This window comes from Hyperolius riggenbachi, chromosome 3, assembly GCF_040937935.1.
Source record: "Hyperolius riggenbachi isolate aHypRig1 chromosome 3, aHypRig1.pri, whole genome shotgun sequence".
Lineage (NCBI taxonomy): Eukaryota > Metazoa > Chordata > Amphibia > Anura > Hyperoliidae > Hyperolius > Hyperolius riggenbachi.
Genome location: NC_090648.1, coordinates 272,601,888 through 272,622,807, shown reverse-complemented (window position 1 = coordinate 272,622,807; position 20,920 = coordinate 272,601,888). Strand labels below are relative to the sequence as shown.

Genomic DNA, 20,920 nt, shown 5'->3' with positions numbered 1-20,920 from the left:
TACAGGTGCACTTACGTGTGCCTGTAACGTCTTGGTGTGTAAGCAGCCTAAATGTAGTGTTAGTAATGATCAGTCACAACATATGTTGCTAAAATTAGCAACATATGACAACCAAAAATGCTCAAAAAAGGCCAGTTTTACCTCATCCACATTTTCTAGCAATACGCGAAACATTCACTGAGATTAAAAAAATACAACATTTCAGCAAATCAAGAGTAATTCAGTTTAGTTTACCAAACAGTAAAAAAAAAGAAAAAGAAAAAAAAAACTACAGTAATGGCTGATGTGAGTATGTCTAAGAGGCTTAATCATTCTGAGTAATAAAGATGAGACGTCACTTATAATGGTATGCTTGTGTCATAATGACATAGCTATGATGTACTATACCTTATTTTGTTTTCACAGTGGCTAATTACAGCCATGCATTAAATCTTTTGAAAGGGCTATCTTTTATTTCCTTAAACACAAAGAACTAGGTGTCGTATTTCACGAGCACATAATCTTAGAAGACATCATGCTGTTTGGAAGAAATATGGCAAGTTACCGTAATGATAGCGATTTTCTATGTATATAGGTTCCCTTGCGGATGCTAGTAAAATGGATACCATTAAAGTATGTATTTAAGGAACAAGACCTATAAGAAAGATATCATTTCTGTGATATCCTATAGAATGTTTAGTGCAATAAAAGAAATATTGAGACGGTAAAGGGAAGTGTAAGATTGCATAGAGTGGTAAATTGAGCAATTTAGAGTCGTACAGGGCTGTACTGCAGGAATGCTGATACAGTATATAGATACTGAGAACATTACAGTACGCAGTGGCAGGGAACTAGAGACAAGAAGCATTGACGTGAAGGTTTACACCATTTAGAAAGAGCAGATAAGAAACAGAAAGTATGTTCTATATGAACTAAATAATTTCTCTTATGTTGGAACACTGTAAATAATATTCTGAAGGACATTTATTAAAAAGTATGCTTTGTTCTTTCTGTCCAAGGAAAAATGCAGCTTACGGGAAAACATGCAATCTTGTGATTTAGTAGCACTTAACCCAAACATGAGCTAGATGTCCCTTCATTTGATCTCATATCTGCTATGTTGTACATACTGTACCTAAGATTGCCATCTCACCTTGCTGGCTAAAGCTGCATAATGAGGTGACTCTGTGTTGAGTGGGAGAGAAGGAAATGACATTACCAGCAAAGTTCTGAAAATTACATTACCAGCAACTAAAGCTATTTTTATGACTCTAACCAGTCAATTCCCACCACTTGTGCTATGTAAACACTTTAGATGTAATTCAGCAGAAACGATCATTCATTAAAATCTAGACTGTCAACAGCTGTCCTCCAACGTCACTCATCACCTTCCAATGATCTAGCAGTATGCATTGGCCTTGCAGGGTGGATTGATATTGCAGGATCTCCTCATTCACCCCTCATCCCACCAGTATGCTGTATGACCATGCTAATGAATGTGCTTAACGCCCCTTGCTGTCCGATTCTTTCTGTATTTTAGGGTCTAAAAGCAGTGCAATTTATTTGCAGGCTTTTAGACTTACACCACAGAGAGATCGGCAGCAGCCCCAGCACTTACTCGCCTTCCTGGGATCTTGCACTGCAGTTCTCCCTCCAACTTCCGGTTGGCGTTGTAACCCTGTAGTGAGATCGCCGTCAGTCATCATGACGACCAACGGCGATCTCACACAAGGGATGCAGAGACTCAGAGGACAGGAAGGAGAAAGACTGCCACTGTCACACTTGGGGTTATCGCTCCTGGCTTGTTTTTTTTCCACCCCGAGCCTGACTCATGATAACCTCCAAGGAGGTTAAACAGATCTTAGGAAATTCTATTGCTGCACTATACTAATGTGAAAGAGCATGCTCTGGGTACCTAAGAAAGCATGGCCTTAATTACAACAGGATAATCAGTGATGCTACAATGTCCATAAGGAGGGTGAGGAACCTCACAGTGGGTGAAGGGCAATGATCAAACCCACACTACAGCCATGGGAACTCTTTTTGGTTCAATTGTGGTGTGTTTGGAAATTCTAATTTGATTGCAATGAATGGCAACTGCGCCAGGAATGCAGCAGACTGTGCATATGCAACAAGGTATTAGACAGGGAGCACTGTGATTTGCATGGAAAACCAAGCGTCCTTGCAATTGGCAAATTGCATGTGTTCCAAACATCAGACCCAAGTGCAAGCAGTGGAAAAGGGCACTTACATTTCAAAATAGCTATAGGAGAACATTCTGAGACTGGAGTAGCACATTAAACAATAACTTGTAAATGTATTGGAAAAGTAAGAAAAATAAGTTGGATTAATAATTATATTGTTTTTAACATTCACGTATTTGTCAGTGAAGTTGCACATTGCATCGGGGACTCAGAGGGAGTTTTGGGAAAAAGAATGGATTGTAAAAAAATGTTCGCTTTTACAAGAAAAGTTCACATTTGCATTTTACTAAAAGTGAATGTGAGATGGCTCACTATCCCTAATTTATACTTACCCGGGGCTTCCTCCAGCCCCACTGTCCTCTCAGTGCCCTCCGTTCAGCTGCTACAACTCCCAGGGAACCCAGGTAGTCACAGGCTCCTGTGCATGTGCAGCTGGACCGCACACGCAGCCCTCGTCAGGCTCCTGTCACCTGGAGCATTCTGTGCCTTCCCAAAATCCAGGGGATGGGAAGGAGGCATGGGCACATACATAGAAAGCCCTTGTCTGACCAGATTACCGGGAGTCATACCACCAGAGCGGAGGGGCTGAGGAGGATGGCGAGGGACTTAATGCTGCTCATGGGGCTGGAGGAAAACCGGGGTAAGTATAAATTAGCTGTAGTGTACCATCTCTGGTACACTTTAAGACTAAAGCAGTCGATTCTTCTGGAACTAATGATCATTTTGTCATGCATTTTCACAGCAGTTAACCTCTGATTTAGGAACAATAAGATTTTGGTGGTTTTGGTTTTCATATAATTTCACTGGGTTTCCTGTAACACTATTGCCTTAAACTCAATCATAAAGGTTTTGCAATGATAAAGACAGGGGCGTAACAATAGGCCCTGCAGCGCCTGCGCCCGCGGGGGGGCCCGGCCCCCCCCTGGGGCCCGCTCGGGGCAGTTTTTTGGGGGCTGGAGGGGTGGCAGCATGAGGGGAAAGCCTTGCCCACAGTCGGCGGGGAGAGGGGAAGTTCCCCCCTCTCCCTCACTTCGGGGCTCTCCCCTCTGTGCTCCCCTCCAGCTAGTGAACCTGTGTGGGCAGCGAGCAGCAGCGGCGGCAGGATACATACCTTCTTCCTTGCGTTCCATCGCCGCCTTCTCGCTCTAGCGGCTGACGTCACTTCCGCTTCCGGAAGTGACGTCAGCCGCTAGAGCGAGAAGGCGGCGATGGAACGCAAGGAAGAAGGTATGTATCCTGCCGCTGCTGCTGCTCGCTGCCCACACAGGTTCACTAGCTGGAGGGGAGCGCACAGGGGAAAGCCCCGAGGTGAGGGAGAGGGGTGAACTTCCCCTCTCCCCGCCGACTGTGGGCAAGGCTTTCCCCTCATGCTGCCACCCCTCCAGCACCCAAAAACCGGCCACGAGCGGGCCCCTGGGGGGGGGCCCGCTCTGAAATTCTGCAGGGGGGCCCGGTGGGGCTTAGTTACTCCCCTGGATAAAGGCCAAAACTGACTGAAAAGCTATCTTCAAGCTGGATTTCACAATTTTGTACAATAAAAGAGAACCTACAATCATGCTTAACAAGAACACCACCAAAAGCCCAATATAGTGTAGTATAATAGTGCATTAGGAAGTATGTGACGTATCAAGCGGAAGTGTATATACTCAGAAGTATGGGTTACCTCCAAGGTAACCTATGCAAGGGCAGGTGGGGGATTACACCCCACCCAACTTGGACTTAAGAAGTCACTTTCTGTGGTAACAAGGGGGGTGGGGTGCAACACCAGTGGTGGACAATCAGTAATACAAAAGATATAACAGAGGCACCAGAAAGTGTAAAAACAACAAATAAAGTTTTTATTAATATAAAAAACAAGTAGTAGTGCACTTACCTTCTATTTGATGACTCAGACAGTCAATTTAAAAAAAAACGTTTTGTTTATCACCTTTGAGATAAAACTCTAGGGTGTGACACATTTCGCAGGATGCAGCCCACTTCTTTCGGCAAAAAGTATTTGAGAGGCATTGTACATTTTATGCCACACAGATGCTCTCTTTTTGCCTGAAGAAGTATTTTTGAAACTTACTGTGTAAGTCATCAAATAGGAGGATACATATACAGTATATATATATATATATATATATATATATATATCTTTTATGTGTTTTTTACACTTGTTAGTATCTCTGTTACATCTTTTGTATTACAATCATGTTAACAATGATATAGGTAAAATAATATGACGTACAACTAAAAAATAATTAAATGCACTTCCAGCCCTCACTCTATCCCCAAGGTGATGTCACACTCTGGATTGGTGAGGTGGGTGGTGTGGAAATGCCCACAATCATGTTTACATGATTGCACTTCCAGCCCACCCTCATTGCCTGTGCGGTGGCACATCCACTCCTGGATTGGTGCAGAGGAGGGTGTAGAAATGCCCACAGCCTGGCAGCACTGGTGTATAAAAGTAAGAGTACATGCAGATACAGTAGGGGCCATGGGGAGGCCTTGAGAAGAAGTCAGCAGCCTTATTACATGAGTGCAATAAAGCTACTCTTCAAAAAGCTACATAGGAGCATATAGAAGCATGAAGGAATTATTCATATGCTCATGGTTTAGAACTGCATTATGGGTCTCACTTTTTCACATATGGACTTGAATACTTGTAATTACCTTAATTTTATAAATGGTAAAATTAAAAAGGCTATAAACCTCTTACACTTTTAAATGTACTTATTGTGCATACTCAAATACAAAACAAAGTACTGTGGCCAATCACTAAAATTTAAATTCATACTTCTCCCCCACAATGCAGAACGTAGTACAAGGGCTGTAGGGAACCCATTTGACAGAGTTACCTCACCTACTCCATACTTCCAACTACCAGTCCTACCAGGCTTCTCCCCACATCTGTATCCCAGCCTTCCCATGGTTTCTGTGACAACACACAAAAGACATAGTTGCATAGTTATTTGGGTTGAAAAAAGACATACGTCCATCGAGTTCAACCAGAGAACAAAGTACAACACCAGCCTGCTCCCTCACATATCCCTGTTGATCCAGAGGAAGGCAAAAAAACCCTTACAAGGCATAGTCCAATTAGCCCCAAAAGAAAAAAAAATCCTTCCCGACTCCAGATGGCAATCAAATAAAATCCCTGGATCAACATCATTAGGCATTACCTAGTAATTGTTGCAATGGATGTCTTTCAATGCAAGGAAAGCATCTAAGCCCCCTTTAAATGCAGGTATAGAATTTGCCATAACTACTTCCTGTGGCAATGCATTCCACATCTTAATCACTCTTACTGTAAAGAACCCTTTCCTAAATAAATGGCTAAAACGTTTTTCCTCCATGCGCAGATCATGTCCTCCAGTCCTTTGAGAAGGCCTAGGGACAAAAAGCTCCTCCACCAAGCTTTTATATTGCCCTCTGATGTATTTATACATGTTAATTACATCCCCTCTAAGGCGTCTTTTCTCTAGTCTAAATATACCCAGTTTATCTAACCTTTCTTGGTAAGTGAGACCTTCCATCCCACGTATCAATTTTGTTGCTCGTCTCTGCACCTGCTCTAAAACAGCAATATCTTTCCTGTAATGTGGTGCCCAGAACTGAATTCCATATTCCAGATGTGGCATTACTAGAGAGTTAAACAGGGGCAATATTATGCTAGCATCTCGAGTTTTTATTTCCCTTTTAATGCATTCCAAAATTTTGTTAGCTTTAGCTGCAGCAGCTTGGCATTGAGTGCAATTATTTAACTTGTTGTCAATGAGTACTCCTAAGTCCTTCGCCAAGTTTGATGTCCCCAACTGTATCCCATTTATTTTGTATGGTGCTAGACCATTGGTACGACCAAAATGCATGACTTTACATTTTTCAACATTGAATTTCATCTGCCATCTATGTGCCCATATAGCCATCCTATCCAGATCCTGTTGCAATATGTCCCTATCTTCCTGAGGCAGAGAGAGAGACAGACATGAGAAGGCCTGGCCAGGACAGTCACGTGTAGCAGTGGACTAATATGGGCCACCACGGCTGCATTAATGGGAGTGGTATAGTAGGGGTGTCTTGACACCCTGGAGAAAAGACACAGGAAACACAAAAAGGACGGGAGCCCAATAGCGTAATACATTTTAGTATAAGATCTATAAGTGGTATAATGAAAACTACTCACAAAGGCTGGTTGCAGAAGGGCAACCGACCGCAAGAAGCAGGTGGAGACCATAAACCCAACTTCCCTCGGGGTGATCCAGCTGGACCTGGAGGCGGTCGCTCTCTTAGGAAAATCGACAGTTGTCCCCAGTGGTGTGAGCCACATGCAGTCTGTCTGAACCCCTCCAACAGGATATGTTGGGGGTATATAAGCACAATATGGGTGAAAGAGGCACCCTGGTGTGTATAAAATTCTTTAAAAACAAATAAAAATCAAAGAACGGGAGGTAGCTTATCTCAAATAACAAAATCTTTGTAACAACAAAAGATTTTTATTACTAAGCACAGGCAACGTGTTTCATGGGTCTAAGCCCCCTTCCTCAGGCCAATGACAGTGCCAAATGGAAAAACTTCATCAGCATAGGGAGCCAATGAGAGGCGCCTCTTTCACCTCTATTGTGCATTAATGGGAGGGGCACTATAGTTATTTTGTATTTATAAAGCATTATCATTGCACTCAGGTTTGTAGGAGGTGGAGAGTAACTTAAGATGCATGCAGTTATGTCCGTTACCAATGTTGTGCATATGAAGGGTGGACAGGGGTTATAATTCATGTCATAGGGTATGACAGAGGAGCTGCTTTGGAGGAGGCATCTGCAGTTTTTACCCCCCATTTCTATCTGAGCCAGACAGTTTTCCTATTTTCTCACTTATTACTGACTTTATTGAGATTTTTTTTATTTTATTTCTCTAGCAAAGTAAGAGTTGCACAACACTTTCATATAGCTGCTGTGCTATGAAAAATGCTTATATGCAATTTCAGATAGTCATTGTAGTTTAATATTGTGATAATTAGTTGCTTAAGCGACTTGCGCTGTATAAAAATCAGCTCTGTAATTGACATGGGATGACTGGCCATCCATAACCTCTACCCCTGATAATCAGAACTGTCAGAAAGATGCAGTGCATTAAAATTAGCAATTTACTCCCAAATAGCACAACACTGCAGATGTCTTTTCAGATCTTCATCTAAGGAGCTCAATAAAGTGATAAACTGCTTCAGCTCGCACACAAGATTCATTAGGTCATTGAAATTTGTCACCGAAATCAACTACTGGTACCAAATACTGATACATTTGAGACTTATTAATATATCTAAACAGACAAATCAGCTTCGGCATCCCAATTTTAGCTTTTGTACAAGATCAGAGTCCTATTTCAAGAGCACATGCCAAACAATCCAATGTCTGTGAAATCTGTTTTATTAAAAAGGTTGGCTTTCAGACCACTGAATTACAAGACTGCAAACATAATTGTCAAATATGTTCATAATTTCAGCAAATGTTAACATAACAAATGAGGATAAAGGATTCTGTGTTTTCGACTCATTTGCAATGCAAAATATTCTGCATATGTTTCTTGTTATTTGCAAAACTGGTTGCCAGCATTTGAGCTGGTTGAACAAGACAGTATTGGGCCAATTTTTGCTTAGGATTCTCTGCCAATTGCCGGCCCTACTTTTTACTACTGTTAGCAAATTGAGCTCTTACTGAAGGTCAAAGGCCCATAGTATAAGGTCTCTCTTCCTGCTCACAAACACAACAAAAAAAAAACATCATTTATAGTGTCAGAATATTTTTAAACATGGGATCAGAACAAAAATTTAACAAAGCAGCACTGAAGAAAGCGGCAGCAGACAAAAGGCTTCCAGAGACTCTCAAAGTTATGCCAACTTCAAGGTGGAAAAGTCAATGAGGCTAACTTTAGGCACAATAGATACTTTTTAGTGCATTATAAATAGCTAAAGCCACTAGCCGACAACAACTGCCAGCCATAAAGCAGGAAAGATAGGAGAGCGGCAACACTGTCTACATTCTGCTATTTATTGCTATTTTATGCATCGGCAAAGTTGATATAAAAAGTTCAAAACAACAGGCTGGTAAAGCATGCTTTTTATCAGTATGCAATGTACATGGTTTGTTTACATGCATTACTAAATCCATTTGATTTAATATACTTTGTAGGTTATACTTTTAGGGCAACGTTTAATGAAAACTAGCCGTAGACACTAACAGCTTGTCCTGTCTGTATGTCAAAGTGTGGACTCAGAATGGTTAGTGAATGAATGCAACCAGAAAGTAATTTACAGTACAGTCACCTGGAGTATATTGATTCCCAGACTTTATGTAACCCAGGCTGGAAAGGTTTAGCTTAGTGACAGTTGCACAAGCTTCAGTGAACATCTAGGTTCTGTTATCTACCTAGACTTTACACTGGATAAGCTGTGTATTTAAGACAGGCACAATATCAAGAACACAGGATAGTTGGATATACAGTTTATTAATGTTTTGAAAAGCTAGAGAATTTATGTGACAATGTTGTCATACATACTTTTTTTATGATGTGAATTCAGCCAGAGATCTGTGAAATGTGTATGGTAAGTTTTATTAAACAATGAAAAATGCATAATGTTGTATCTGTAGAAAGTACTTATGACCTCTACTGGACTCTTTGCAAAGAAAATAAACTACATTATTCAGTTTGATTAAAAAAAAGGAGAGGGTGGGGGTGGGTGGTTGAATCCACAAACTATCACAAATGAGGCCAATTTGCATCACTTTTCTTGTTATTTCTTTTTGTGTAAAGGGAAACACCGTGCACTGTCCTCCCCAACAGCTCTGTGTTCAAACTCCCTATCAGTGATAAGATTTTCAAATTTCAGTGCCTTCTTCCAAAAGGGACCTTTTATCTAGACACACTGAATGCTATCCTGAACTGTCAGGAAGTAATTTTATGTTTCCTGCTCTGTTCAGGAATATGTTTAAACATCGGAGGATCTATTTCTTATGTATATGTCTTGTGTAGGAACAAGGTACATATGTACACTTTGTTTACAAACATCTTTTTACTGCAATACTGTATATGTTGCTGAAAGAACCAATATATACCTTTCTTCCACTAGTTACATTGTTTGGATGCCATACCATAGTAGTAGTAGTAGTATTCATACTGTATGAGGGGAAACATCCTAACATGCATATTTTCAGAGACTTGGAATGTAGCCAATGAGATCCAGCAACTGCTGATCAATTTGACCACTTCCCCGTGTCTGTGTGATTTGCATTTCTAGAAAATATTTATTCTAAGACTTCTGGACATCATGTAACAATTTTTATGTGCAAAAAGCAGAAGATATGTTAAACAAAATAAAAAAAAACCCTCTAGCTCTATTAAAATGAACCAAAAAATACTACTGAAAACATCTTCTGAAAAAATACACATTTCTAACTTTACTTCAGCGCAACATAATTTTACTTTAATAATATTTTTAAAATAATAAAAAAGGTGTGTGAGATCAGTGGTTACCCAATAAGACGTTAATACCATGCTAGCTAATATACAGTAGATAGATAAGAGGTTTTTATCTTTAAATATGATTTTGTCATCTAAATATTATGCAAGGTTATTTATTATTATTATTTAGTATTTCTATAGTGCCGATATCTTCCGTAGCACTGTACATAGTATATAGTCTAGTCACTAACTGCCCCTCAGAGGGGGTTAACAATCTAGTCCTATGTCTATGTACGTATCGTGTAGTGCAGGGTTCAGGTACCTTTTTGGCTGAGTGAGCCATAAATGCCACATATTTTAAAATGTACTTCTGTAAGAGCCATACAATATCTTTCAAACTGGGATAGTGTTCATGCACAGCAGAGGGCTGTCCCTGTTGCTATGGTGATGTGTACACAGTTGATCTGCTAGGCAGGGGGAAGTTTTAGGCACGTTTTCAGCTTCTCTTGGAATTCAGCAACATCAGCAATTTCCCAGAGAGCCAGACAGGAGAAATACCAACTAACAGCTTGTACAATTAGCTAGCTGACTTGGGGGTTGATTACCTTTGGAGGACGAGACCCCCCCCACCCCCCCCGCAAGTGACAGGCAGCCTATTGGGCAAATGAAAGTGTCAGGAATCTTGTCCTACAAAGACACTGGACCTGACAGGATCCAGAGTGGGACAATTGGAGCAGCTGTTAGTTTTGAGGGGCGTGTGAGAAAGTTAGTAGTGCATGCTGCAGCAGTAATGTGCCTGCTCTGAACATTTTACTTGCTCTGCCACACTAAGCTGCATTGCTTGAGCAGTGTAGCTTAGTAAATCAACCCCTACTGATTTATATGTGAGCCAGATGTAGCCATCAAAAGAGCCGCATCTGGCTCCCGAGCCATAGGTTCCCTAACCCTGGTGTAGTGTATGTATTGTAGTCTAGGGTCAATTTTAGGGGTAAGCAAATTAACTTATCTGTATGTTTTTAGGATGTGGGAGGAAACCGATGTGCCTGGAGGAAACCCACGCAGACACGGAGAGAATATACAAACTCCTTGCAGATGTTGACCTGGCTGGGATTTGAACCGTTGACCCATATATGTATATATGTGCTATGCTTGCCTTGGTTGATCTGATCACCAGTCCTAGTTTATTCATTTTTATTGTTTCATTCTTATTGTGCTTATAATATACAGTCAGTTCATTATTCTGCACCATGGGATGCTTAGACATGATATACCAGACTTGTTTTGCATCTTACCTTTGTCTGTATCGGACATTATAAGATGGAAAAACAGTAGTCAGCATTTCACATACAGTATAATTGAATATTGTATGGTCTCAATAAATTAAGCCAGGTGCTGGCCACTTATCAGAGTGACAAAAAAAGCATATACCAGCTTTCTCCAGAGGAAAGACAGAATAACTGAAAACTAATTTAGCAATTTACCGGTCTACTCATGAGTATAATCTTTAAAAACAAACAGGTCAGCATTTCATTATCCATCAGTTGTATTAAATTGTGATGAATCTTATTTTGTGTGGCTGATTTAACAATGAGCACACTTTACAGCTGTTGAGTCGCTGTACCTCTTCTGTTAGTTTTACATCTTTTGGAGTGTGAACAGAAATATACAAAGAATCCCATACCAAAGACATCCAACAGAACTCTAGAACTCTATTATTAAAAAAAAAGTAAATACAAAAGGAACTATGTACACACTTTAGATTTTCCTCAGCCAAAGCAATTGTTTGTGATCGTCTCAGCCAAAAATCTAGAGTGTTCAGGTGTCTGTCAAAGTTTCAATAGCAAGGCGCCACTTGATTGCCCCCCCCCCCAACCCCCCATACAACAGAGCATAATGCTCAATTGTGTGATGAGCTGTGTGTCTGTACATTGCTCACTTATAAACTGCCACTCAAAACAATGACTGTAAATTATTTCAGGAACTATGATTATGATTTCACATCTGTATGCAGCCGAAGTGTCATGAGCATATATAGAGCTCTTCTCCACTAGCTCATATTCCTACCTAAACCAATGCATAAATACAAACCTTAAATACCAGGGTTAGATTTTAACCAGCCGGGCGGTATGGACGAGCTCAGCTCGTTCATTACCGCCGGAGGCTGCCGCTCAGGCCCTGCTGGGCCGATTTGCATGAAATAAAAAGCAGCACACGCAGCCGGCACTTTGCCAGCCGCGTGTGCTACCTGATTGCCGCTGCAGCGTGGCAATCCGCCACGTGCAGCGGCGAAAGATGGTCCCCCCAGCCGCCTGAGCCCAGCGTAGCCGGAACAAACAGTTCCGGCCAGCGCTAAGGGCTGGATCGGAGGCGGCTGACGTCAGGACGTCGGCTGACGTCCATGACGTCACTCCGCTCGTCGCCATGGCGACGAGGTAAGCAAAACAAGGAAGGCTGCTCATTGCAGCCTTCCCTGTTACTTCTGGTCGCCGGAGGCGATCAGAAGAACACATCCGGAGCGCCCTCTAGTGGGCTTTCATGCAGCCAACTTTCAGTTGGCTGCATGAAATAGTTCTTTTTTAATTAAAAAAAAAACCTCCCGCAGCCGCCCTGGCGATCTTAATAGAACGCCAGGGTGGTTATTAAAGGAAAACCGAGGTGACATATGACATGATGAGATAAACATGTGTATGTATAGTGTCAAACACACACATAACTAGGCTGCGTTCCTTTTTTTTTTCTTTCTCTGCCTGAAAGAGTTAAACACCAGGGGCTATATGCAATTCACTTTTTTCACCTGACTTTTCTCCCAGGAGATAATTTTTCTTCTTTCAATTTAAAATAACTTTCCAGCCTTTTTCAACTAAAAAAATACTAAAAAGTAGGTAAAAAAAGACTATCAAAATGATTTTGAATATTTTCTTGCTTGTTGATGGCTTAAAAGGCATTTTATTGTCAAGTTTAAAAATATCTCTTAGGAGAAAACTCAGGTGAAAAAGTGAATTAGATATGGCCCCAGATATGCAAATAACAGCATAACCCCTATTGATAAGTAATTACAGTCATAAAATACTTTCCTGTTAGTAAATGCCTTCCTGGAGCAGGAAAGAGAAAAAAAGGTCAATAATTCATAGATTTGAGCTTTACCATACTTCAGTGTAGGTGTCTTTGAGCAGAGACAATGAAACATTAAAAACTTTAAAGACTAGATTTAAATATACAATAAAACTGTGGAATATCTAAAAAAGTCATGTTTAGGAGAAGGGGGACAGTTACAATTGTTTTTCTTATCAGTTTATTTTCCTTTTGGATGTCCTTTAAGCTAGAATAGAGTAGGAAGATATCACTTCCTTTCCTATGCCATTCAGAGATGACACCTGACAAGACTGAGGGAGCTGAATTTTGAACTCTCATATTGGGCACACATGTAAACATGAAATCATTGAAAGATATATTTAGTTTAAAAATAACCACATCTGTGGGGAAATCAGAGCATAGCCCAAGAAACTCTCTATTAATTGCAATCAACTGATCATATGTAGTGGTTGCATTTAAATGTGTTCTATATTAGCATTCCCACAAATTGAGGATAAACTCTGGAACTCTTGTACCAGTGATCTACTATGGTTCAATCCATCCTCCATATAGCCTGCACTGCTGTGAGTGTTGAATCCTGGCCCCACAAGGTCATCAGGCTGGGACTTGGTATACTCCCCCTTGGAGTTTGGAGTACACGGCACAGAAGGGTGACCATTGTTATAGGCACAGGGAGAGGTATCTATTTCCAGCAGCATTGCCAATCTCTGGAGAAGGGTGAGTTTGAAGGAGGGCAGGAACTGACATCAGGAAGGTCTACAGCATTAATCCTCTTAAGATTTATATATAATCAATGTCCCTGAGGTTTAGTTGAAGTCTCAGAGGCCATAGATAGACTGTATTCCAAACATCAAGTCACTAAACAAATTCCAATTGCAATCAGGATAATCAGAAGGAACGTGGTTAACAGAATACCCATACAACATGAATTCTTTCCTCTCCAGATTTAGCTGTTGGGTAGGCATGTTAAAGGGAGTCTGAAGAAAGATGAATATGGAGACTGCCTTCTTCATATCCTTTTAAGCAATGCTAGTTGCCTGGCTACCATGCTGAGCTTTTGGCTTTAATTGTTCTTGAGTCACACGTCTGCAACAAGCATAGCGCCAGTGTTTGAGCCAAAGCATCTGATTGGCATGCCTATTCTGGGCCAGTGTTTTCAAGTATTAAAGACAGAGAATCAGCACACAAGTCAGCCAACTGGCATTATTAGAGAATGAAGATGGCAGCCGGCAACATTCCTCTCACTTCAGGTTCCTTTTAAGTGTGACCATGACTAAAAAAGGAAGAAAAGATGCCTGACTAAATTTCCAAGAATTCCTGTATAAATTATGTGTCTCCATGAAATGACAGGACTTGTAATCCTTACCAGGTCAGCTTGGTAGCATGCTGGTAAGGCTGTTGCCTTTGATGTGGGATTTGTCATATATGGCCCTGAGGAAAACAACACAAACATATACATGCTAACTTTCTAAGCAATAATTGTTAGTAGTACATTTAACATATTGCTGATTTTTAACAAACAACAGGCAGACTCCAATGATACGAACAATAAACAAACAACAGGCAGATATACTTGTTGATGAGACGTATACTATCAGGCCATCAAGGTTCAACTCTGCTGCTTCATAGATTCCAATGTGGAAGAGGAAGCCCCAGGCACATCCAGCTGAGGCTCTACCCAATAGCAAACAGCAGCAGGCAGCAAGGCAAGGAGCAGCAGCACTGGCCTTGCTGAAGGTGCCTGTTTCCTAGATCTCTTGGGTTATAAACCATCCTAGCCACAGGAAACCCCAAAAAGGAGATCGATTGGTCCAAAACCCATTAGTAAGAGAGTCAGAGCAAACAATTGTATGTTGATGTATAAAACATACAGCATTTTATAAGACACAAGAGGCAGAGAACTCCAGCCTTGAGAGCTTACAATCCAAAGGGATGGGAAAGGGAAAAAAAAGAGGTGGTGATATTCATAAAATTAATCAAGGGTTGTTGGGTCAGTAAGCTATATTCAGAAGGGAACATAGCTCGCCCACAGGCCAAAAGTGGAATGTCTGAACTGGATCAAATGGGCACTCCTACTGCTTTTTGAAAAGTCAGTATGGCTGAGTGAGCAGAATGAATAATTCCAATGATATCAACCAAGAATCTTTAGACAATGCTTCATATAAAACAGGCCAAACAAACACAAATACTGCTGAAACTCTACTGAGTAAACATGCATACCAGAGGGCTAAACTGATACTTATTTACTTGTTTTTGAGAGCCCTGAAAAAGAAAAGGTGTTTGTAAGGAGACTGAATAGAATAGATAAAGGAAAGGCCAAGGTCATAAACATCAAGTTATTTATCAAATGAATTAGGTATTGCTCTGTTTATACTGTTATAGTTGAGTTTTAGTTGTAGTACAAGCTGGTGATGTGTCACAGTAGAGGCACACACTTAGATATGCCCCTTAAGAAGAACTCCTAATGCTGACCCTTGGGCAAAACACTCCATTTATCAACCATTTGGGGGTAATTCACTTTGGTATTCTTTTTTTCTGTTTAATTAGTATTTGAAAATGAAAATTCAGCCAAAGACATAAAGCCACATCTGAATGCACAAGGCATAATCTGGAAATGTGCTAACATTGTGCCCCAACTACTTTTTGGTATAAGACTTTTAGATCTTAGGGCATGGAATGCCCAGAATCAAACAGCAAATGGTATAATGAAAAGGCTTTATCATATGATACTGGCATAACTCTGACTTAAAGTACCTGACTGCCATGTTTTATTTGCTTTGGAAAGTTTAAGTGGATATCTGTATGTAACAGATGCTGCCACCATGCCTGCAATTTAATTTGTGCAACAGTTAAAAGCGAACAGTGTTATCGCATGTAAACACTGCTAAAGACAGTTAAAGAGCAAAATACTCTTAGTCACATTTGCCATTTACATAGGAGGTTTGTAAGAGCTAACAATAACATATTACAAATGGGAGAAACGTGAGGTCTTAAACACGCCATCTTTCTGGAGATCTATGCAAGAAGCTGACAGAAGAATATATAGAGAATTATGAAAAGGCAATTCATCACGATTAGTGGCTCCATTCTCTGCATGCAAGGAAGGGGAATTACCAGAAGGCATTCATAAAACAGAAATCTGTGCTGTTTGCCGAGATCAGAGATGCCTGCCATGACCCTTGCAGCACAGCAGAAAAATAAGAGTACAGTGCAGATATCAACAAATATTCTATGAAAGCAGTCATGACTCTTTCACTATAATGACATTTATATTGTCGATCCTGGAGCTTTTAAGGAAGGCGAAAATAGAACGGATGTATGTTAGAGGGTAAGGCAAAAGCTTTTTACCAATCAAATGCTGAGTCATTCCATGTCAACTAAGCATGACACTAAATACTTTATGGCAACATGTCTTCAGAATTTAATATTTATTTAAACAGTTGTTAATGCCATGGCCAAATAAAAACATGCAGCTTAGCACTCTTAACTCTTTGGTTTTTGAGTTACAACCTTTAAAAACATTCCCAGTTTGTCTAATATCATATACATTTGTTTTCTCTCATATTGTTTGTGATGTGATGTGGTAGGTCTCATTTTAACCTCCCTGGCGGTAAGCGCGAGCTGAGCTCGGGCTATGCCGCGCAGGGAGATATCTCAGCCCCTGGTGGGGCGATTTCCACCATGTAAAGTGCTGTGCGCGCATGTCGCCATGGCGACAGGAGAAGCCAAACAGGGGAACGCGTTATATACGCGCTCCCCTGTTTGCTATTGTTGCCGGCGGCGATCGGACTAGAGGGCCACATGCGCCCTCTAGTGGTGTTTCATGTAGCTACCACTCTGGTAGCTTTACATGAAACAAAAAAAAAATTTACAAAAAAGGTTTTTTTGACCATTTAAAAAAAAAAATTAACCGCCAGGGAGGTTAAAGCTTTTCTTATAAGCCTTCGTATAATATAAAAATCTAGAAGGTTTATTCTAAAAATGACACTTGAAAAAAAAATGGTAACATTCCCTGACTGACTGATTTTTATACTTATATACAGTTGCCATGTTAAATGATTTTGCGATGTTAATGAGATCAGGGAAATATCTAAATATATGCAGTTGAGAACATGCTTTTTAAATATAAGATTGCTTATTTAAAAAAATGGCCACTGCCTATCACCATTGGGAAGAATAGCAAACTCATGTTTTTACTGAGCTGCATATCATAAAATCCCAAAGCAAAAGCTTTAACTTGAGATCTACACTCCTCTATTAAAATAGGGGCAAGACAAAATGAAATAAGTGCTGTTTCACATTGAGAATCATGCAGCACTTTTGTGATTGCAAATACTGCAGTGTAAATACTCCCATGGGGAGCCACTGTACTAGTGATTTGCCAACTGTAGGCAGGCACAGCACAAGTGTTATGGAATCCCGCTTGGCGTGTGACACAGCCCTAAATCTGAATTACCTAACTTGTGGGAAATTTGGCAAATGGGGAAAGGTTGCAATTAAAAAAAATGGTACAATTTCATCTGGCCTCCTTCACAAAAAGTAAGAATAACATGATATTTTAAGAGGATGAATCTAAAATAATTGTTGATTGATCCACCTAAAGTTGCCCACAAACATGAGATAAACAGAAAATTAAAGCTTGGGAAAAGGCAGACAAAACACTTGAGTAGTGTATATTCATGTTTACTAAGTAGCTGTTCACCTATATTTTGCATGGCTGAATTTAAATAAGCCTTCAGTACTCTGCTATTATATTAATAGTGAGTCTAAATGACATTGACCAATGAGCAATGTTTTGGGTGTAACATGATCCTGTGTCTACGTTGTGTAAATTAAGCAAACCTGTGAAAATATTATAAAGGGAGACAAGTTATGCCTCAGTAGAAATATAAAACTACAACATTCTTTCACTTACTTAAAACCAATTATTTATTTTGCCATATGTCAACATACACTTAACAGTTCCCCACAAGGCTAGGCATCTCTGGGCAGCTTACACTCACCACTGCGGCATCCCATTGGTTTGACCACCCGTCTGGCTTCTTCCTGTCCCTTCTCCCCCATGAGTGCACAAAACAACTTTCGCTAACCTTAGGATTAGTTTATGCCGGTGAAGGCAGTATTAAGCGTTTATGCCACTATTTGCCATATTTATCAGAATATAAGATGCTCTGGAATAAAAGTCGCATCTAGGTTTAGAGGTAAAAAAAAATCAGGGGGGAAAAATACTAACCTATTATTAGGTATAACTCCGGTGCATGTACACCACTGGTGTTACAGTAGCTGGACCAATTGAAGTACGGAGGCCACGTGGATTGGAGGATCCTGGAGCTGTATAGTGGCAGCAGTGTAAAGCTATTTTGGAAGATGCTGAAGGAGAAAAGGAACATGTGATGAAGCAGGACAGGAGCGAACTGGGAGAGGATCACGGCACTGGTGTGGTAAGTGCTTCCCTGTGCAGTCGGCACATCATTTTACCGCATATTCGGTTTGTAAGGCACACACACTTTTGCCCCCTGTTTTGAGAAAGAAAACGTGTGTCTTATAGTCCGGAAAATACGGTAATTGGAGTTGCAATATATAATTCCGGGGGAAATTCTCACATACATAGATCAAGGTGTATGAAAAGAATAGAGCATGACTTCCTATCCACCCCTTCAGGAGAGATTGATTAAAAACATGAATTAGAAAATCTATAGACCGTAAATAAGAAAATGAATAGAAGACATGGCCTTATTATCACTCACTGCATCTGCACACGAATTCAGCTTATTTGTGACACAGGTTTGCTTTAAACTATGATTTTATGTTATACCTGAATAATAGCCATATGCTGAGCATATACTGTAGACCACAGTAGGTCTAACATGGACCTTAGCTAATTAGTTAGTGTTGTACTCTTTTGTGGTGCAGTACTATTGTAAGATCATAATAATTTGGGTATATGAAAGAAAATCAGAGGGAAATAAACAAAGCCAGCTTTATTAGCATTTTGTTATGAATGAGTGTTAGAGCAGTAAGGGAGGTAAGGATTTCATTATAGTGATTGCCAGGCATATTATTATGGCTCTATTCAAAGAATTTGAAAGTGAAATCATTACATCATCTGAACAAAACAAAGCAGTTTATGTAAACTTTTTATTCACTTAATTGCAAACTAGCACATTAAGAATGGAAAATAAGACAACTAAATGGTACAGAAAATTGCATCTTCTGAATGATCTTGTTATTTGTTTTGCATTAGCATATAAAATAAACCCTTTACCAAAGCAGAAAATATATCCTATACATTACTTACGGAATCACTCACTACACAAAGGAGCTTGCAATTGGCAAGCTCTGTCTTCTGGAAGGAGCATTTAGAGTAGTGTAAACAGCGCTAACTGTGGCAGTAAATGTAGCTAGGCCACTAAATCTGGGTCTAACATCCTCTACGCCTGCATACAGATACAGGGCACTGTGAAAGAGTGTTGGTAAAAATAAGAAGTGGCAATTAACCACCCTGGCGTTCTATTAACATCGCCAGGGTGGCAGCGCAGCACTATTTTTTGCTTTTTTTAATTTTTTTTTTAATCATGTAGCTAGCCTAGCACTAGCTACATGATTCCCCCCTCCTTGCGGCGTCCCTCCCTACCCTTCGATCACCGCCGGCGCATTAGCTTGTCCGGAAATCCCATTCTGAACGGTATTTCCTTTAGGGCCTCCCCCGTCGCCATGGCGCTGATCGTGATGATGTCATCGACGTCGTGACGTCATCCGGAGTCCCGATCGGCCCCACAACGCTGCCTGGCACTTAATTGACCAGGCTGCGCACGGGGTATGCGGGGGGCTCCTTTTGCACCGGGTAGCGTCGGATTGGCGGCGAGCAGTGGTGATCGAATCCCCCACGCAGCTAGCAAAGTGCTAGCTGCATGATTTAAAAAAAATTTGCAAAATCGGCCCAGCGGGGCCTTAACGGCACCCTCCGGCGGTAATGGACGAGTTGAGCTCGTCCATACCGCTAAGGAGGTTAAAGGGTAATGTTCTATAAATACATCTATCCATTAAAATGATCTACAGGAGAGAGTAAAATGACACAGGCTGCTGCTGTTGTTTTGGAATAAAAAAAATTGATTGGTTGTATTCTTTAACCTGATCATTACCTATGAGACTAGGTGTGTACATAATGCAAACTTTCAAAATTTACTGACACAAACTCATTCAATAAGCCTAAAACATTAAGAACCTACAATAAATCTCGGACTAACCTTTAGGCTAAGTTCATAGTGCTGCTGCAATGCAGTGTGATGTAACTGAGGCCTTTTAACCCAGAAAGTCCTTCAGAATGCGTCTGGCAAAATGCAATCCAACTACTCTATTATCCCAACACAGTGCATTACTGCATAATGCACACGTTTTCACTGACTGTATGATTCACTGTATGCGCTGCAATGATTGCATAATGTGTGATCTGGTACAAAGGGGAAACTAAATCAGTGGGATGGAAAGTCTCTCTTACCAAGAAAGGTTACACAAACTTAGCTTGTTTAGCTTGAAAACAAAAATAGCTATACTGTAGGTTACATAATTAACAGGTATAAATTAATCCAAATCCAAGAATATCTTCCCAAAGGAAGTAGTCATGGCAAATTCTAAAGTTGCATTTTAAAGGGCTTTTCAATGTTTCCTTAACAATGACAGCTAGTTGTAGGAGGATGATGCTTTGATCCAGTCAGGGAGATGATTTGTAAGGATGAACTTGATGGACACATCTTTTTTCAACCTAGTCAACTAAATAACTAAAAAGTACTAATATGTTCCTTGTTTGCTACAGTTATTAGTGAGTTTAACCACAGTGTGTAAAGCTGCATGGATGGTGTAATGGTTAAGGGATCTGCCTCTGACACAGGATACCAGGGTTTGAATCTCGGCTCTGCCTGTTCAGTAAGCCAACACCTATTCAGTAGGAGACCTTTGGCAAGTCTCCCTAACACTACTACTGCCTATAGAGCGCGTCCTAGTGGCTGCTGCTCTGGCGCCTTGAGTCCGCCAGGAGAAAAGCGCAATATAAATCATATTTGTCTTTTTGTCTTGATGATGTCTGTTACAAAGTCCAAGGTTGCAGCACACAAGCTCATTTTTTAGATCAATTCAGAAGTCACAGCAATACAGCAGAAGTTTCAGTCTTCACTGACCTTTATCAATGCAATGAATACATATCACAT

The 20,920-nt window shown here is 40.5% G+C and overlaps 1 protein-coding gene across 2 annotated transcripts in view; it reads right to left on the bottom strand.

The window, feature by feature from the left end:
* Positions 1 to 20,920, bottom strand: part of TAFA5 (TAFA chemokine like family member 5) — a 657,885-nt gene that overhangs the window by 449,715 nt on the left and 187,250 nt on the right. Inside the window, exon 2 of one of the 2 annotated variants that reach the window (XM_068276330.1) lies at positions 5,032 to 5,103. The exons of the other annotated variant lie outside the window; for it this stretch is intronic. Coding sequence (XP_068132431.1) covers positions 5,032 to 5,098 — 67 coding nt within the window. The 5' untranslated portion in view covers positions 5,099 to 5,103. The remainder of the gene's footprint in view (positions 1 to 5,031; positions 5,104 to 20,920) is intronic. 2 annotated transcript variants of the gene reach the window in all.